The sequence below is a fragment of the Nuphar pumila genome, chromosome 6, assembly GCF_984573655.1.
Source record: "Nuphar pumila chromosome 6, dmNupPumi1.hap1.1, whole genome shotgun sequence".
Taxonomy (NCBI): domain Eukaryota; kingdom Viridiplantae; phylum Streptophyta; class Magnoliopsida; order Nymphaeales; family Nymphaeaceae; genus Nuphar; species Nuphar pumila.
In genome coordinates, this window is record NC_143254.1 from 19181982 (window position 1) to 19201456 (window position 19475).

Genomic DNA, 19475 nt, shown 5'->3' on the forward strand with positions numbered 1-19475 from the left:
CCTAAATGTCATATTCTATGACGGCAGAAGGATTGCTTGTTCCTTGGAAACGAAAGGGAGAACAGAGATGGAGGGAAGAGATGGAAAGAGAGAGGTCGTGCGAGATACAGAGAGAAGAGATGGAAAGAGAGAGGTCGTGGGAGATACAGAGAGGAGATAGAGAGAGGAGAGTACGTACCTGAATGGATTCATCGTCGTGGAGGTCGCAGGATGTCGATGAAGGTCGCCGGATTCTGGGTTCCGCCGATCAGTTGCCAGAGAGAGGAGAGAAGAAGGGAGGAGTCTCTGATTGAGCAGCGTGAAAAAACCCTAAAGCCCTTTCGTGTTTTGTTTTCACGAGTTTTTCAAAATCTCTTTTTTGCCCTTTTTAAAAAACTCGTTCTTTTAATTTTTTTTGGAAAAAAAGTTTTAAAAAAAGACAAATATGTAAATTCGCCCCTTCGTACCCCTTTAATGGGGGTGTGTGTACCTCTTTAATGGGGTACGCGCTTCCCATTTGAATTGTGTGCTTCCCCACGTGTTTCGGAAGCGTGCCGTTTCGCGCTTCCGAAGCGCGTATCGGGGAAGCGCGCTTCCCCTTCTATAGGGGCGCTTCCGGTAACTCTGGTTGGGCCCCTCCAACGTGTGACCGTTGGAGGGGATCCAACGACTATGTTGGAGGCCCCTCCAAGGCCTCCTTTGGTTCCTTATAAATAGGGGTATTTCCCCTTTTATGTATGCTTGAGAGCTCAAGCTCCTTCCCTTTTCGAATATAGAGATTCTTTACATGCCATTGTGCGTATTTGTGTTATTTTATGCCTTTGTGCATATTTGTTCAAGTGTTATTTGAGTGCCTTTGTGCACATCTCTTGTGAGGTATTAGTGCCTGTATGCGTATTATCTCTTTGTAGACATTTTCACAGATAGTGATACTTGATATTTGATTGAACATAGAAGCATAGTTTGCTACACGACTACAAAAGTCAAAATGCTCAAAAGTTCATTACATAAACTCATAAAGTCAATAACATAAAAGTTCACTACAACTACATAGTTGAAATGATTTCTTACTGTAGAGTTGCTAGTGTTTGTGGGGCTTGTGCCTCTTGGTGCTCTTCATTTGAATCAGATTCTGCATTGCATTGTGCCAATACATGAAAGCATTGTGCACGTGCCAATTCTTGTAATCTTGCTTCGTGCCTTTTATATATCTCACCAAGATTGGCAAATATTATAGCGTGTGCATCATTTCAAGCTCGCATGCATGATCGCATTGAAGCACCATGTTCTAAAAGAATGTGTTGTTTCATACGATGTGCACCTCCATTAATCAAAGCATGGTAGAATATGCATCTCAACAAATTATGGCACCCAAAATTGTCGGCAATCTCACAAAACCGCCACACTGGGTTATCACGTCCAACCATTACTAAATCTAATTATCAATTTATCACAATGAAAATAATTAAAACTTAAAATAAAATATCACTGCATACCAAAGTCAAAAGGTTTATAACTTTACATAACAAATAAGACCAAGAAAGGTCGTACAAGGTTACAAACTAAAGATCCAATGAATATATATATCAGCTCAATGATTTTATTTGTTTGTTGCAGCGTAAGCGTTCCCTAGCTTAAGATGTTAATGGTTCATCTTCATCTTCTGAATCATAAATAATTTATGACATTTTTTATCCAATGAATGTTGTATGTACTGTTAAAATGTAAAACTGTACATATATATATAATAATAATATTATATATATAAATATATTTTTTACTTCTTTCTTTTTTATAACTTTTTCCCTTTATTTTTATTTTTTGTCTTTATGTCATCTAGTTCAGTTTGAACGAGAATGACTGCTGCTAGTCAAGTCCTGTCCAGACTTGACTAGCAATAGAGCTGTTGGACACAGTCCAACGGCTCTAAATAGTCCAACAACTCTATTTAGAGACGTTGGACTGTGTCCAACAGCTCTATTGAGTCCTCCTCTTTCAGCTGTGTATGTAAAGGGGTGCAGCCCCTCTTGTATTTTATTTCAATGTTTCTTAAGCAATTGGTTTTTCATATCAATAAAGAATACCTTTTTATTTTTATTTTGTTTCCGATTATACCCTTTTTAAGGGTTATGCTTTAGTGTCATTCATGACACTTTCCCTTGTGAATATAAGCTCGTGTTTCGAAGATCCCTATTTCATTCCATGGTATCAGAGTCGCAGAAGTACTAGATCTTGAGGAAAAGTTGTCTCGATTTTCGTGCTCATTTGCAAAAGTGTTCGCCATTTGAATAGAAGTGTTTTATCACTTCATTGGGGAAGATTTCACATCTTGTTGTATTGTATTTTCTTCTTTCTTTTTCATTTCTCTTCTTGTTTCTCTTCTATCCTTATTCCTTCTGTCCTTGTAATCAATGGATGACAATGATAAAGTCACCATCATGCCTATGAAACTAAGCGATACGAACTATGTAACATGAGCTTCAATCATGAAGCACCATATATGAAGAAAAGGCCTATGGGGGATTGTGGATGGTTCTGATTCAGAACCTAAGCTATATCTTACTAAAAAGGAGGGAGATAAAGAGGTCCCTCTATCGGAAGAAGAGAAAATCAAGGCTTTTGCCTCATACGAGAAGAAATGGAAAGAATGGAGAATATCTCATGCGAAGATAATGTCATGGCTTATCAATAGCATTGACATTAAAAAATGCTCAAGTCTTGCCAAATTTGATCATGCCGATAAGGCATGGGAATACCTTAAGAATATATATTCCCTTAAAGATATTGCACATGTGTGCAATCTCTAAGAAAAAGTTTAAATGATGACACAAGAAGATAAAACTATTCGTGAATATTACAATGTGTTGTCCGAACTTTGGGAAGAACTTTCCCTTTTAGAACCAAAGTGGCATTGTGCCGAAGACATTGAGCTTCGTCAGAAACAACTCGATGTTGAACATTTTTACCAATTTATCACTGGATCAAGGCCGGAATTTGAAACCACTAAATCGGCCCTCCTTTACCGGGGAAAATTTCCTTCTATTGTTGAAACTATTGAAGAGTTAACAATGGAAGAAAATCGTCTCCGAAAAGGTTCTTTAAAAAATGAAAATGATTCTGTTTTAGCCGTGTCTAGACCAGGGGATCATATTCGATTATATAGGCCTCCTCACTTTAACCGAAAAAATGATGACTATGATAAGAAGAAAGTTATTTGTTATCACTGTCATGAACTGGGACACTTCAGGCCACAATGTCACAAACTTAAGGAGCTGAGAGAAAAAAGAGTTGCAATTGCTGGATCGGAGCCTAAAGATCAGGATGCACCAGTTTCCCTAGCCCAACTAATAGAGATTCTTCAGCCTCTCATCAAAGGTGTCTCTTCCTCATCTGAAGCTTCAACCGGCGCAGCAGCCTCATCTTTTTCTGATCCAGGTAAAATTTCTTGGCTCCTTGACTCTGGTGCATCTTTTCATATGACCCCAAATAATCAAAGTATATCCAAATATGTTAAAAATAAAACAAGTGTGTGAAAGGTCTTTACCGCTAATGGGACTTCTCTTGAAATAGAAGGAATAGGAAATTTTGAAAAATTTTATAAAATAAAGAAATTTTCTATTCCAAAAATTCGACATGTTTCCAAATTAAATTTAAATCTTTTATCTGTATCTCAAATTTTTTATTATGGGTGTAATATTTCTTTTTCTTCTCATGGTTGTTGGGTACATGATCGTCAGTCAGGCAAGCTGATTAGAGAAGGCCATAGAGAAGGAGGACTCTATTACATGGATTTTTTAAAATGCCGAAAAAGCTTTTTGTTATAATATTCAGAAAATAGAGTTGGAACTGTGGCATAAGAGACTTGTTCACCCACATATAGCCAAAATCCAACATTTTTCAAATCTAGGGAAATTTTGTAACTCTGAATCATTTGATTGTAAAGATTGTATTCTCGGCAAAATAAAAAGATTATCATTTCAGAACAGAACCTTTTTCTCTTCAAGACCACTTGAATTAATACACTCGGATGTTTGGGGTCCTGCACCAGTAATTTCTAAAGGAGGATTTGTTTACTATGTTATTTTTGTCGATGATTTCTCCCAACATACGTGGATTTACTTTCTCAAACATAAGTCTGAAATATTTTCATACTTTCAAACTTTTCATAATATGGTTAAAAACAAGTTTCAAAATGATATTGCTATTTTTCACACAGATTCAGGGGGAGAGTTTTTATCCACAAATTTTCAAAATTATCTTAAATTGCATGGCATCACATATTAAAGATCTTGTCCCTTATACACTTCAACAAAATGGACTGGCGGAATGAAAACATCGTCATATTATAGAAACCACTAGGACTTTATTAATAGCAAATCAAGTCTCGAAAGACTTTTGGGCAGAAGCTGCCTTAACTGCCACCTATCTCATTAATAGGATGCCATCTTCTTCGTTACAAAATATCACTCCCATTGAAAAACTTATGAACATTTCTTCAGAGTACTCTAGACTAAGAATATTTGGGTGCAAATGTTTCATATTTACTGACAAAAATGATAAACTTTCCCTTCGTGCGATTCCCTGTGCCTTTTTAGGATAGACTGAAAATCAGAAGTTATAGATATTTTGACTTCAAAAATAATAGACTATATGTGTCTAGAAATGTTTCCTTTCTTAAAAAGGAGAGCTTCTTTGATTTTAGAAAATTAAAAGATGTCACCGAGTACTCCTTTTTGCTAGATCTAACATCAACATCAACATCTGATAAATATAACCTTGACTGTAACTTTGATGATGATCAAAGAATTATTGATCTTAATCATAATGTTGAAAATGAAAACGCCCATAGGGATACTAGTATTCAATATTCCAGGCGACAAGAGTCTAATCCTCCATGTGCACTTGAAAAATATTCTAACATTCAAACTAGACAATCATCCCGAGTCTCGAGGCCTCCAGGAAAGTTTGTATCATACGAGTCTTTCTCACCCACATATAGGGCAGTTATTGCATTAATTCACTCATATGAAGAACCATCCATATATTTTCAAGCAAAAAATGATATCAAATGGATAGAAGCCATGAAAGTTGAATTAGATACACTTGAAAAGGCTTCTACATGGACTATTCAAGATCTTCCTCCAGGAAAGAAAACTATAGGATGTTGATGGGTTTATAAAATTAAAACCAAGAGTGATGGTACTCTTGAAAGATATAAAGTCCGATTAGTAGCCAAATGTTATGCCCAAGAATATGGGATTGATTATGAAGAAACCTTTGCTCTGGTGGCTCGTATGCAACTGTCTGAACCTTAATTGTCCTAACTTCTATAAAAAAATAGTCTATTTTTCAAATGGATGTCAAAAATGCCTTTTTAAATGAAAAGCTAATTGAAGAAGTATACATGAAACCCCCTCCTGGTCTAAGTATTCTTAAGGGTAAAGTCCTTCGCTTAGAAAAAGCTCTTTATGGACTTAAACAAGCACCGAAAGCTTGATATGATAGGTTTAGTCGTGTTATGATTGATATTGGTTTTTCAATTCTGTTTAACTGACAATGCTTTGTTTATTAAGAATTCTGATACAGAAATCATTGTGCTTCTTCTCTATGTGGATGATATGATCATCACTGGAAGCGATAAACAGGGAGTTGAAACGATCAAAACACTTCTTAAATCTCATTTTGAAATGACTGATTTAGGCCTGTTGAGATATTTTTTAGGCATTGAAGTTGCTTATTTTCCTAAAGGATATTTATTATCTCAGACTAAATTTGCTTTTGATATTATTTTCAGGTCTGGTATTACTGATGATAAGAAAGTCGACACTTCAGAAGTTGTTAATGTTAAAATGAAGATTGATGATGGAGAACTTCTTGCAGACCCTACTCCTTATAGACAGCTTTTTGGGGCACTATTAGAAATCCACCACTCGTACCTGCATTGAGAAAAAGAGAGAGAGACGAAGAGATGAAATGCAAGAATGGGTCTACGGCTATCACGATTTCTGTATGAAATCGTGACCTAAAAGAATACATTTATAACTTTACTTTACATAGATATGGATCCGGGTCTGGTGTATCCAGACCCGATTAAGAGTAAACGTATACTCTGTACACAATCTTTACATTACATGGATCGGGTCAACTCGGGTCGGGTCCCGGGTCTCGAATCCTTTTCACCTTTTTCACCCCCCCTCAAGTTGATCATGGTTTTGGACCATGAACAACTTGCCTTTAAGCATCCAAAACGATCCTTGGTTAACCCTTTGGTAAATATGTCTGCAACTTGCCTTTCAGTACTGATGAATTCAGGATCAATCTCTTTTTCTTCAACCTTTTGTCTCACAAAGTGTTGGTCAATCTCAATGTGCTTAGCACGACTGTGATGTACGGGATTGAATGACATGTTGATAGCACTTTGGTTGTCACATAGCAAAGTAGTGTGGGAGATCTTTTCTCTTACTTCAGTTAGTAGATGTCTGATCCATGTGACTTCGGCAGTAGCAGCAGCCATGGATCTATATTCAACCTAGTGATAGCCTTTTGTTTTCTACTGCTCCAAGAGACTAAATTTCTTCTAATGAAGGCACAATATCCTGATGTAGATCTTCGTTCGTCAGGATCTCGTGCCCAGTCAACATCACGATATACAGTAAGTTCGTGCTCATCTTTGCCATATGACTGTGGTAAAAATATCAATTCATCCCCAATAGTCCCTTTCAGATATCTAAGGATTCTCTTGACGGCTTCCATATGTCCAGTACGTGGCGCATGCATAAATTGAGATATTTGATTGACTGAATAAACGACGTCAGGTCTAGTGAATGTGAGGTATTGTAACATTCCTATTATGCTTCGATACCTGGTGGGGTCATCACACAAATCTCTATCATCAGCGCTAAATTTTTGATGAAGCACATTCAGAGTTCCTAGAGGTCTGTAGTATTTCATGCCTGCCTTGCTGAGAACGTCTACGGTGTACTTATGCTGAGTGTCAAGCCATGAGCCTGGTTAACAACTTTTACGCCAAGAAAATAACGTAGAACTCTAAGATCTTTCATTTTGAACCTCTGACCTAGTAAGTCTTTGACTTCTTGAATGTGGGCTGCAGAGTTTTCTGTGATGATAATATCATCGACATAAATTAATAATAGAGTGGTCAAAGTCTGATTTTTAAAAATAAATAATGAGTGGTCCAGTATGGAATGTGAAAATCCATGTTTCTGAATCTCTAGCGAGAAGCTATAAAACCAAGAGCGAGATGCTTGCTTCAGACCATAGATAGCTCTTTTTAACCTGCACACATGAGTTTTACAATTTTGTTCTTGATACCCAAAGGGTTGCTCCATGTATACTTCCTCCTTTAAGTCCCCATGTAAGAATGCATTTTTTACATCAAGCTGACTCAACTTCCATCCATGTTCAACAGCCACGGAAATAATAATTTGGATTGTTCTCATTCTTACAACCGGACTAAAGGTCTCATCATAGTCTTGTCTTGCTCTTGAGTGAATCCTTTTGCCACAAGCCTTGCCTTGTACCGTTGAATAGTTCCATCTGGCTTGTGCTTTATTTTGTAGACCCATTTACATCCAACAACATTTTTATCAGGTGGTCTGGAAACAACTTCACAGGTTCCACATTCATGCAAGGCTTGCATTTCATCATTCATGGCTTCTACCCATTTGATAGAAGTGACTGCCTGATAGTACATAATGGGCTCATCTTCCTTATTGAGGGCAGTTAAAAAGAGTTGAAGATCTAAGGAAAAGTTGTTATAGCTGACCCACCTGTCAATAGGATGTCGTATGCGGTTTGATTTTCTGACCTCAAGAGTATGAGGAGTTGGATTGGTGACTGAGACATGATCTAAATAACTTGATGCTATCGGTCTCTGTCTGGAATAGACAATGCCTTTGTATCTACCTGGTACTTCATCTGTATTCTGTGATCCCAACGTCCTAGTGTTCTTAAACATCTCTTCTTCTTGTTGCACGCAATCTGAGGAACACGCTTCATTGGGGCCAGCAAAAAGTTCTGAACTCAGCTAAGAATAGTAAACTTCAGTTGGCATGTTCGTTGCATCAGCTTCGCGATCAAAATTTTGTTCATCAAAGACAACATTTGTTGAGGTTCTGATGCGTTTGTTGATGAGATCATAACACCTATATCCTTTATAGTCATCTGCATATCCCACAAACCTACACTTCTTGGCCTTGTCCTGAAACTTGTTTCTCAGGAACTGATCAATATACACATAACAAACACATCCAAAAACACGCAGATCGTGATAACTAGGATGAGCTCCAAAAAGACAGTGATAAGGAGACTTATTTTCCAGAACAACCATAGGTAGTCGATTTATCACATGTACGGCAGAATGGAAAGCTTCTGTCCATAGGTTGATGGGAAGATTACTGTCATGAAGCATGCTCATGGCACTTTCAACGATATGCCTATGTTTTCGTTCAACAATCTCATTTTGTTGAGGGGTGTGAGGGCAGGACACCCTTCTTCCTATTCCATTATTACGGAAAAAGGAAATAAAATCACGGGATGAGAATTCCCCACCTCCATCACATTGGAAAAATTGAATCGACTCAGAAAATTGATTTTTAACTAAGGAAAGAAAACTTTGAAACAAAGAGAAGACTTCTAACTTATTTTTTATGAAATATATCCAAGTGTATCGGGAATAGTTATCAATAAAGATTAGATAGTATCTGCTCCCGAATCCAAAAGCAATCGGGGCAGGTCCCCATACATAAGAACAAATTATCTCAAAAGGTTTTGAAACTCTCTTATTAATGGAATGGAAAGGCAATACATGACTCTTGCATGAAAGACAACTGGAACACTTATGACTGCTCTCATTCCTATTGAGACTTTCTTTTAGAATGAGATTATTAGAGACAAGTTTTTCAATAAAATGACTCCCACAATGTCCTAATCGACTATGCCACAAAATGGCATATTACATTCAGAAATACTAAAAACATTAGCATAAAAGGATGAGCATGACTCTAATGAAGGCTTTGAATTCAGATGAACAGGGCGAACAACATGACATGGAGCTTCTTCAAAGACATACATATTGCCTCGTCTCTTTCCTTCAGCGAATGTTTTCCTCGTGCGTAGGTCCTTGACCTGCACAGATAAGGGAGTGAATTCAACTGAAGCATTATTATCATCAATAAGTTTGGAAACAGAGACAATATTTTTCTTGATGTCAGGAGCATGAAGAACGTCAGAAAGAGTAAGAGTAGAATATGGCATGGGGATGACAGTTTTTCCAACATGAGAAACAGGATGGTGGGATCCATCTCCAGTGACAATCTTACTTTTTCCAAAATAAGGAATAGGGTTAGAAATTTTACCTGCGTCGCCTGTCACATGAGTTGCTGCCCCTGAGTCAACAAACCAAGTGCCTTCATCGCTCTGCCTAAATTTCAACTCTGATAGGGCAGATATCAGCAGATCTTTAATCTCTCCACTGTCTCTGGTATTTGAGAACTTTCTTTTGGTTTCCGTTTGTGGACCCTTTCCTTTATTCTCTGGATTATGCCAGCAATTTGCCTTGATGTGCCCTCTTTTGTTACAAAGGAAACAAGTAGGGATGGATCTTGATCTCTGCACATGAGCTAACATGTTTGGAGTGGGAAGCAGACCACGCCCTCCGTGTCCACTTCGCCCTTGTCCTCCTCGTCCCCGTCCTCTACCATAAGTCACTCCTGTGGAAAAAACTTCTTGAGAATTTGGGTGAATGTGAGTTTCTTCAAAGAATCCCTTCAGAGTCATTTCGTACTGGATCAATTTGGCTCGTAGCTCATCAAAGGTAGGAAGAACAAAAATGCACAATAGTGAAGTGACTATCATATTATAGTCATATCCCAATCCGCTCAGAGTTTGTTGCACCACGTCATTGTCACTAACGGCACATCCTATAACTATAAGTTGATCTGTGATGGTCTTCATCTTTTTCAAATATTTCATGATGGTCATGGAATCTTTTCTTAGCAACTGAAATTCCCTTTTTAGAAAAATGATCCTGGCTTATGAAACCTGTAAATACATCTGGACCAGTCACTCCCAGAGTTGCAATGATGTACAATTGTCGGGAATGGCAACAAGGACCTCTTGAGACAGGGTTAAGGTGATGTATGCAACAACAGATTGATCTTTCCTTTCCCAATTAAGAAATTCTATATTTTTGACATATACGATCGAACTCACACCTTGATCATCTTTCTCTTCTCTCTGAACAAATTCTGGTGGAACATGGATGGTTTCATCCAAGTGACCTAAGAGACCTTGGCTCCTTATAAAGGGAATGATTTGTCTCTTCCAAATCAAGAAGTTTGAGGTATTCAACTTTTCAGAAATGAGTTGGTTGAGAAAACTTGAAGAAATATTTGATTGAAGGGAATAGGGATCCATAGAGAGTGGATTTCAGCAAGAGTGTTCACGAAATGCTCATCCTTTTTTTTGCGGCTGTCAGATTCAGAGAATAAGAATAGAGAGACTGAACATTTTTCTATGCTCTCCAGAAAACTGATATTAAAAGAACTTTTCTACGTTAGATATATTTTCAAACGAGTAGCAATAAGAAAAACTACACGGCAAATATATATTTGAATATGTAGAAATGGATACGTGAAAGGGATTAGACAAAGGGAGATCGAGCGGACGACAACAGTAAAGGGAGACAAGCAGGCAATGTCAAACAGAAAACGAAATAGGGCACATGATTGGTCTGATGTTTCACGTGAATCGATTTCAGCGATTCACGTGAAATACAGCCCCTTGTTTTTCACGGTCTGGGTTCACGTGAACAGGATTCACGTGAACAGGATACACAGAAAAAAAATTCAAAAGAGGGAAGAACAAGAGAAGAATTTTATGCAGACAAAAATAGCACAAGTATTAACTTCAGCAAATAAAATATTCAGATTGGAGGGAAAATTGGTCTGCGTCTCTTCACGTCGGCAAATCCAACTGAAAGTCCACTCTGATTCCAGAGAGAATCAGATCATAAAGAACAAGGAAGAAAAGAGGAGATGTTGACAGAAGAGAAGAAGGAGACGTTATCGATCTTACCGGAACTGAAGAACACGGAGGAAAGGAGGAAGAAAACGCACGCAGACGAGAAGGCGATCTCAGGCCAGGCTTCAACACTGCTCTGATACCATGTTAGAAATCCACCACCCGTACCTGCATTGAGAAAGAGAGAGAGAGAGAGAGACGAAGAGATGAAATGCAAGAATGGGTCTGCGGCTGTCACGATTTTTGTATGAAATCGTGACCTAAAAGAATACATTTATAACTTTACTTTACATAGATATGGATTCAGGTCTGGTGTATCCAGACCCGATTAAGAGTAAACGTATACTCTGTACACAATCTTTACATTACATGGATCGGGTCGACTCGGGTCGGGTCCCGGGTCTTAGATCCTTTTCACCTTTTTCAGGCACTTTCCTATCTATCCATTACCAGACCAGATATAACATATGTTGTTCACACAACAAGTCAATTTCAACATGTTCCTACTTCTGTTCATATGGAAGCAGTCATGCGTATTATCAGATACATCCAGTCCTCTCTTTTACGAGGACTTTTCTTATTTTCCTCCTCTTCTCTTGATTTAATTGCATATATTGATGTTGATTGGAGAGGTGATCCCAATAACATACACTCAACCACTGGTTTTTGTGTTTTTTTAGAGGAATCATTGATCTCGTGGAGGTGAAAAAAGCAGCATAAGGTATCTCTCTCATCCACCGAAGCTGAATACAGAGCCATGACAACCACGACCATGGAAGTAGTTTGGCTCCGACGACTGCTTGCTGACATGGGAGCTGAAGCAACAAAGGTTTCACAAATGTATTGTGACAACAAAAATGTGATCTACATTGCCAGTAACAGAACATTCCACGAAAGGAATATCGAAATGGATTGTCACTACGTCAGAGAGGAATATCTATACAGGATAAATGATCTGTCATATGTCACTTCAGAATATCAGTTAGCAGACTTCTTTACAAAGCCTCTCGCTGCTCCCCGATTTCACTTTATCTTAGACAAACTTTCGCTCATTGTACCGTAAGTTTGAGGGGGAGTGTTAAAATGTAAAATTGTACATATATATATATATGTATATATATAATAATATTATTATATATATAAATATATTTTTCACTTTTTTCTTTTCTATAACTTTTTTCCTTTATTTTTATTGTTTGTCTTTATGTCATCTAGTTCAGTTTGAACTAGAATGACTGTTGCTAGTCAAGTCCTGTCCAAACTTGACTAGCAATAGAGTTGTTGGACACAGTCCAACAACTCTATTTAGAGCCGTTGGACTGTGTCCAACAGCTCTATTGAGTCCTCCTCTTTCAGTTGTGTATATAAAGGGGTGCAGCCCCTCTTGTATTCTATTCCAATGCTTCTTAAGCAATTGGTTTTTCATATCAATAAAGAATACCTTTTTATTTTTATTTTGTTTCCAGTTATACCCTTTTTAAGGGTTATGCTTTAGTGTCATTCATGACACTTTCCCTTGTGAATTTAAGCTCGTGTTTCGAAGATCCCTATTTCATTTCATGTACTCGTGCCTTTTGTTTATCATCTTCTATGAGACTTGCAAAAAGCTCGACAAGAACATAAGAGAGAATACAGTGAGTATATAACCATATAGTGGAGTTGCAATGCCCTACGCTATGACATTTATATCTATACAATCTACCACAAAAGTTACACTTTACTATGCCTTTTAAAGATATCCCTAAATCCATCGGTTATAATATTTTCATGTTAGATCATTTGAGTCACAACCACCATCGTCCATCAACTTTTAAGGCATGATTTTGATATTTAAGAATACAAAAATAGGTGATTTAAGATGAGAAAAGGAAAAACTATGATTAACAACACATTTAGGACTAAAAAAAGGGCTAAATGCAAAAAAAAAAAAATTAACATCAAAAAAATGAGTTTACCCTTAGTTTTGATGCTTAAAACCCTCTTCCAACTTCAATGTCACACAAATCAAACCCCTAGGGCTCGATTTTGAGGATTAGAAGTTAAAAAAATGTGTGTAGAATGAAAATGAGTGGATTTAGGATAAATCACACCACTATCACTCTGTTTTAAGGGTTAGAAGCCATAAAACGAGTGTGTAAGATGAAAATGAGGTTAAGATAAAAGAGGGGGTTTGGGGTTCGGTTTTGAGGGTTAGAATCCAAAAAAGGGTTGGGTAGGACAGAAATGGGTGAGATTTAAGGAAAATCACACTTCTAGGACTCGGATCTAGGAAAAGACCCAATTTTTAGGGTGGATTTGATCTCAAAATAGGATGGATAGGCTTAGGAAAGGAGTATGGGGAGTTAAAGCATGAAAAAACAGGGTCAAATGACCATTGGAGGCTAAACTATGGCCCCCATAAGTCATCAGTCTCCACTTTTCTGACGTTGAAAAAGTAAAAAAAAAAAAAGTCTCAACTCGTACGATAAGGGGTGTATCGTACAATACATTTTGTATCGGTATGATAATCGTACTGAATACCATTTGTTACTTAAATTGTATTGGTTCCCCCACGACACTAAGATATATCATATCATACGATACGATACTAACAACACTGATCATTTGGTTTAACAAAACTATATTTAAAGTATTCAAATAGAAAACCTAATCAACATGTTTAAGTTATGATCAATAATCTCATTTTTTTTATTATATTGTGCATGAAGCAAGTTCTTTTTCACAGCAAATTGGCACAGTACAGCCAATAGTATTATGGTTCGTTGTGTTGAGCAATCAACCACATTCTTTTTTCAAACTTATAGAAAGATTTCTCGAATTGAGAATAAATGAATAAAAAAGGTCAATCTTTAGATTCGTCTCAGCTACCAAAGGGGTTAGGAAACAGTATTAAGAGAATGAGGAGTACCAGACCTTAAATCTCCAGAAGAAAATTGGAGATGGCAATATTGCAGCACCATGCTTCAGAGAATCTCCTGACCTCATTTCAATTGTTTCAATTGGCAAAACAAAACTTTCATCAGATACAAAGCCTGGTTCACCAGAACCTGAAATAGAAAGGATCATTAAATGACATCATGACTATTTTCCAAATAAAAAGTAGAGCAGTAGTGAAAGAGTATGAAAATTAGCAAGAACATTGTACCAAGCTCGGACACAGCAGGCCTGTTGCCAGAGCGTCTCTGGAGAGGACTAATTGCAGGTGTTGTTATGTTAGCTCCAAACATAGGTGGAGATGTCATTGCTAATGGCCTTGTCACTACAATTTATTTTGATCCCTGCTAGGATCTGTCACATATAAACAATTAAGTTAATAGTAGAGATTGCATGCCCCAAATAAACTATCAGTTTCTTTAAAGTTTTACAAGACTCTTTGTTCAACAGAAGATATAGGCATGCAATGCTATTTGTCAAGAGCATTGTTTTAGGTGGTAATATGCAAATAGAAGACAAAATCCATATAATAGCTACTTAATATATAAGCTGAAGTACCACCAAAATACTAGCATTGAATCAAATTAAGTAATTGCAAAAAGTGTACATTCAACATGTAATTCATTAGACGTCCTTAGAGATGACAATGTTAGCCAGTAGGGCTGGTAAATGAACTGAGCAGCTCGTAACTTGGCTTGGTTCGGCTCCTCAAGAACTCATTCATGATTTGTTTGTATAACTGGCGAGCTGGCCCGTGAGCAGCTCTTTTAGCTTAAATGAATCAAGCCCGAACACATGGTGTTCAGATCAGGTGAGCTCGTATAGATAAAATTAAAATATGTACATATTTTATGCGTAATATATATTTTTAGTGTAATATATGAAGAGAAGAATGCATAGAATATATGTGTAAATATACATGTAGAGAGAGAGATGCATGGAAAATATATATAAAATATGAATTATTAAGTATAATACATAAATTTATATAAATTTAAGAGTAATATATAAACATTAATATGTATATAAATTCTATCTAATAAATGGCATGGAACATTTTACACAAGCAAGCTCATGCTCGGCTCATCTCATTCAGGCATGAGCTGAGTCACAAGCCCGGTCCACTGGTAAACGAACCGAGCCCAAACATGCCCTGTTTGATTCGATCGACTTGTTTACAGTCCTACTAGCTAGTTCAAAGACTATATGATTGGCCACCAAAACCATTAATAAAATGGTTAACGTATGAGAATTTTATCATCCATTAATGGCTTGTAACCATAGTCACAAATATCAGTATCGGCTATATCTCAGCGAGGCTATTTCTCGCAATATTATAGGTTTGGTGATAAATCTCGGGAAAATCTCGGGGCTTAAAATTTTTTAAAATATATAAAAGTAACAAAGATAAGTAAAAAAAGGTCATGTTTAGATAATAAAATAAATAAGTAAACAATGCAAATAAAGAAGAAAACACTTTTAAGATGTAGAAAATAAATAAAAACAGAAAAATGATTGATAATATCATGATATAATAAAATTGCAATATTTTCAAAATATTGTGATATTTTACCTATAATATTGTTCACTGAAAATGTTACGATAATATCGCGATATTTTGAAAATATCACCAATATCTGTGGCAGAGCTTGTAACTGCACTAGACAGATAATCTACTTCTATGCATGTACCATATCCCCATATGTACTATTGCCAAGGGCAAAAAAATGAAGATAACAATTTTCTGTCCCAGTATCACATGACATGACCTGTAACAATGACAAAAATAAAAACTTGCTTGAGTATGATGGTTCAAAAGAGTGCCTCTTTCTCTACAGCATCTATATACTGTCATTTGCAAATTCTACACATAACTCAAAATAACCTACACACCAGATTTAAAACAGCAGATATAAACTACAGCTCTGCCTGGTGCATCATGAAGAGCTTGTGCAGTGTAGCCGCCTAAATTTCAGTGTATACTAGTTAATTGAAAAAATTGATGCCCTTGTATGAATTTTTTTTGTATATGTGCAATTGAATGAATCTTCTCTACCTCTAAAGCTGTAGTGCTTTCACGTATGCATGCATCAGCTAAGTTTCTTCATCCTCCTCTCAACCTTCACCGCCTTCAATCTAAGGAAGCTACCATAATAAATATTCTGCATTGAAGATTATACCAATATCAACAAAACTTGGTTAAGTGTGCAACCCATGCTAAGTCACACTAAACTGTGAAAGTATCTTCAATAAGATACTATGATCAAGACCTTAATATTCTTGATAGAAACACGTGCACTGCACTCATGCACAATAAGAACTCTTAGAACACTTGTGCACAAAAGCACAACCCACTAAATCTCACAAATGCTCAAATGCATAAAAGAATAGAAACGCTTTATTAATCACTTGGGCTTTGACCCAAAGCCATAGAAAATACAATAGGGGAATGCCCCTTTTTATAGAGGAAGTGGATGCCTTGGAGGGGCTCCACTTCTAGTCGTTGGAGCCCCTCCAACGGTCACAAATGTGACCGTTGGAAGGGGCCCAACGACTAGATGGTGGGCCCCTCCAAGGTGTACACTTCCTTTTACAAAAAGGAAAAATACAAAAAATAAAAGAAAAAGAATTAAAGAAAAATACAACATATTCGAAAAAGAACATGCACAAAATGACTAAACTACCCCTATGACTATTACAAGAAATAAGTATATATATATATATATTTTATATATATGTAGGTAGGTACATGTACATATATATGAAATATATATGTGCATGTATCTTCCTATATATATAAAATATATATATCATTGCATAGATTTGATATTACAATTTAACACCCCCCCCTCAAACTTAGGGCATGATGACTGAAAGTTTGCCAAGAAGGAAGTTGAACCGCGGAGAACACAGTGCTTTGGTGAAGAAATTTGTCAACTGATATTCTGAAGTGACATACGGAAGTTCTATGATTCGTTTCAGATAGGCTTCCCGAACATAATGACAATCCATTTCAATGTTTTTAGTCCGCTCGTGAAACGTATGATTTTTGGCAATATATATTGCACTCTTATTATCACAGCATAGCTTGGTGGGCCCTTCTATTGTGATCCTCATGTCTTCTAACAGCTGATGAATTCATACAATTTCCATGGTAGTAGTTGTCATGGCATAATATTTAACTTCAGTTGAGGATAGAGACACTTTTTGCTGCTTCTTACATCTCCATGAGATCAGCGAATTTCCTAAGAACACGCAAAAACCAGTGGTGGAGTGACGGTTATTTGGGTCACCTCCCCAATCAGAGTTAGTATAAGCAATTAACTTTAATTCAGAAGAGGACAAGAATACTCCCTTATTTATTGTACCCTTTATGTATCTTACGACCCGCAAGATAACTCACATTTTTCAGAAAACTCACATTTTTGGAAACATATAGCTTATCATTCTTAACATCATAGTAACGAAACCCTTTTTGAGTTTCAGAATATCCAAGAAAGGCACAAGCAATGGCTTTAGGTGAAAGCTTGTCGTTCTTGTCAGTAAGAACGAAGCATTTACAGCCGAAAATTCTCAACCGACTATAGTCGAGTTCTTTGGTGTATAATTTTTCAAAAGGTGAGATATTGTTCAAGTTTTTTGAAGGTAGCCGATTTATCAGATAGACAGATACTAGAACCGCTTCAGCCCAAAAACCTTTTGGGATATTTTAAGAAACAAGTAATGTTCGAGTTGTCTCTATTATATGTCTATGCTTTATTTCGGCTAATCTATTTTGTTGAGGGGTTTTTGAACAAGACCTTTGGTGAAAAATACCATAACTTTCAAGATAATTTGAATTCACTTGAAAGATATTCTCCACCAGAGTCTGTTCTAAAAATTTTTAGATTTTCATTAAATTGATTTTTAATCATCATATGATAGGTTTTAAAAACCGAAAAAACTTCATATTTGTGTTTAAGAAAATAAATCCAACAATATCTTGTATAGTCATCAACAAAAATGACATAATATGCGAAGCCTCCTTTAGATAGGACAGATGTCGATCTCCATACATCTGAATGAACAATTTTAAAAGGTCTTGTTGTAAATATAGATCTTTACAAAAAGGTAATTTTTTCATTTTTCCAACTATACAGTTGTTACAAGTGAAATCACTTTTACATAGACTTTTAACAAAAGGTAAATGAAATTTTTTTACAATGTTTGGGTGTCCAAGTCTCTTGTGCCACACATTAATATCCTTTTGTTGGACAACATTACAAAACAGGTTTTTTTTAATTTGAAGAGAATCGACATAGTCTAGATCACCTTTCCTAGAGCCTTCCCCAATCAATCTCCAGAACCGACAATCCTGTATCCAACATTTGTTAGATGAAAACTTTATATCACACCCATGTTCCGAGAGTTGAGAAACAAAAAGCAAATTTAAGTTTAATTTGGGTATAAATCTAATTTTTGGAACGAAGAACCCATGTTTTTCAAAATTTCTTATTCCTTTTACTTCAAGAGATGTTCCATCCACGGTTAAAACAAAAGAAGAAGAGGAATTTTTTGAATATTTGAAAAAAGAATTAGAACTTGGGGTCATGTGAAAAGAAGCACCCGAATCTAAAAGCCAAGAGGTCTTACCGGGAGGAGAGGAGTTTGACATAGCAGCTCCGAAAATAGCCTCTTTTAGAAGAGGTTGAAGTGCATCCACGATTTGTTGCAATGAGAGAGCTCCATTTGAAGATGACGAGCACTCTTCCCTTTGAGGTTGAGATGTAGTTGCCATGGCAAGCAACTTTTTCCACTTTAGGCAAATAGGCTTAATGTGCCTGGTTCCTTACAAAAATGGCACAAAAGCTTGCTATAATCCATCTTTACTCCTTGACCATTTGAGTTTTGATTCTTGAAGTGGGAGGCTTGTAGGTCCTTAAGTTACTCTCCGGTCTTGAGACGACATTAACACCTTCATTTTCTTCATTATTGAAAGGTGTAGTTAGAACACTTGGGTTGTTTTTGCTTATACTCATACGAGTTTCTTCCCTACTTAGCTTAGTAATTACATCTTCAAGAGAGGGGGAAGTGAAGGCGGATAAAAGAGAAGACCGAATTTGTTCGAATTCGAGCCTAAGCCCATTCAAAAAATTGAAAAATCTATCTTCTTCCAATTGTTTATGATGAAGCTCTATGGCTTCTCCACTCCACTTGGGTTCGAGCATTGCAAGTTCATCCCAAATAGAAGAGATTTTAGCAAAATACTCTCTTATAATCATCTCCCCTTGATGAAGAGTAAGAGCCCTCTTTTAGAGGTAATACTTATGGGACAAGTCCATAGAGGTGTACATCTTCTCAAGGTACTCCCATGCTTGAGAAGTCTTCTTAAACTTGATAATATTGGCGTTAATTCTTGTTTCTACGGATGAGAAAATCCATGAGGATTTTAAAAATCCTCATCTCCCATTCTTCAGGCTTTTTGGTATAGTCTTCATGAGCCTTAGCTTTTTCTTGGCCTTCAAGGATTTTTATTTCTC

At 36.6% G+C, this 19475-nt stretch overlaps 1 protein-coding gene across 1 annotated transcript in view; it reads right to left on the reverse strand.

Moving 5' to 3' along the window:
* The window catches only part of LOC149834201 (uncharacterized), a 43098-nt gene extending 28834 nt beyond the window's left edge, over positions 1 to 14264 (reverse strand). The window contains exons 1-2 of the mRNA XM_090009307.1: positions 14168 to 14264; positions 13936 to 14069 (exon numbers count right to left, since the gene is read on the reverse strand). Coding sequence (XP_089865433.1) covers positions 13936 to 14069; positions 14168 to 14264 — 231 coding nt within the window. The remainder of the gene's footprint in view (positions 1 to 13935; positions 14070 to 14167) is intronic.
* Positions 14265 to 19475: the final 5211 nt, after the last annotated feature.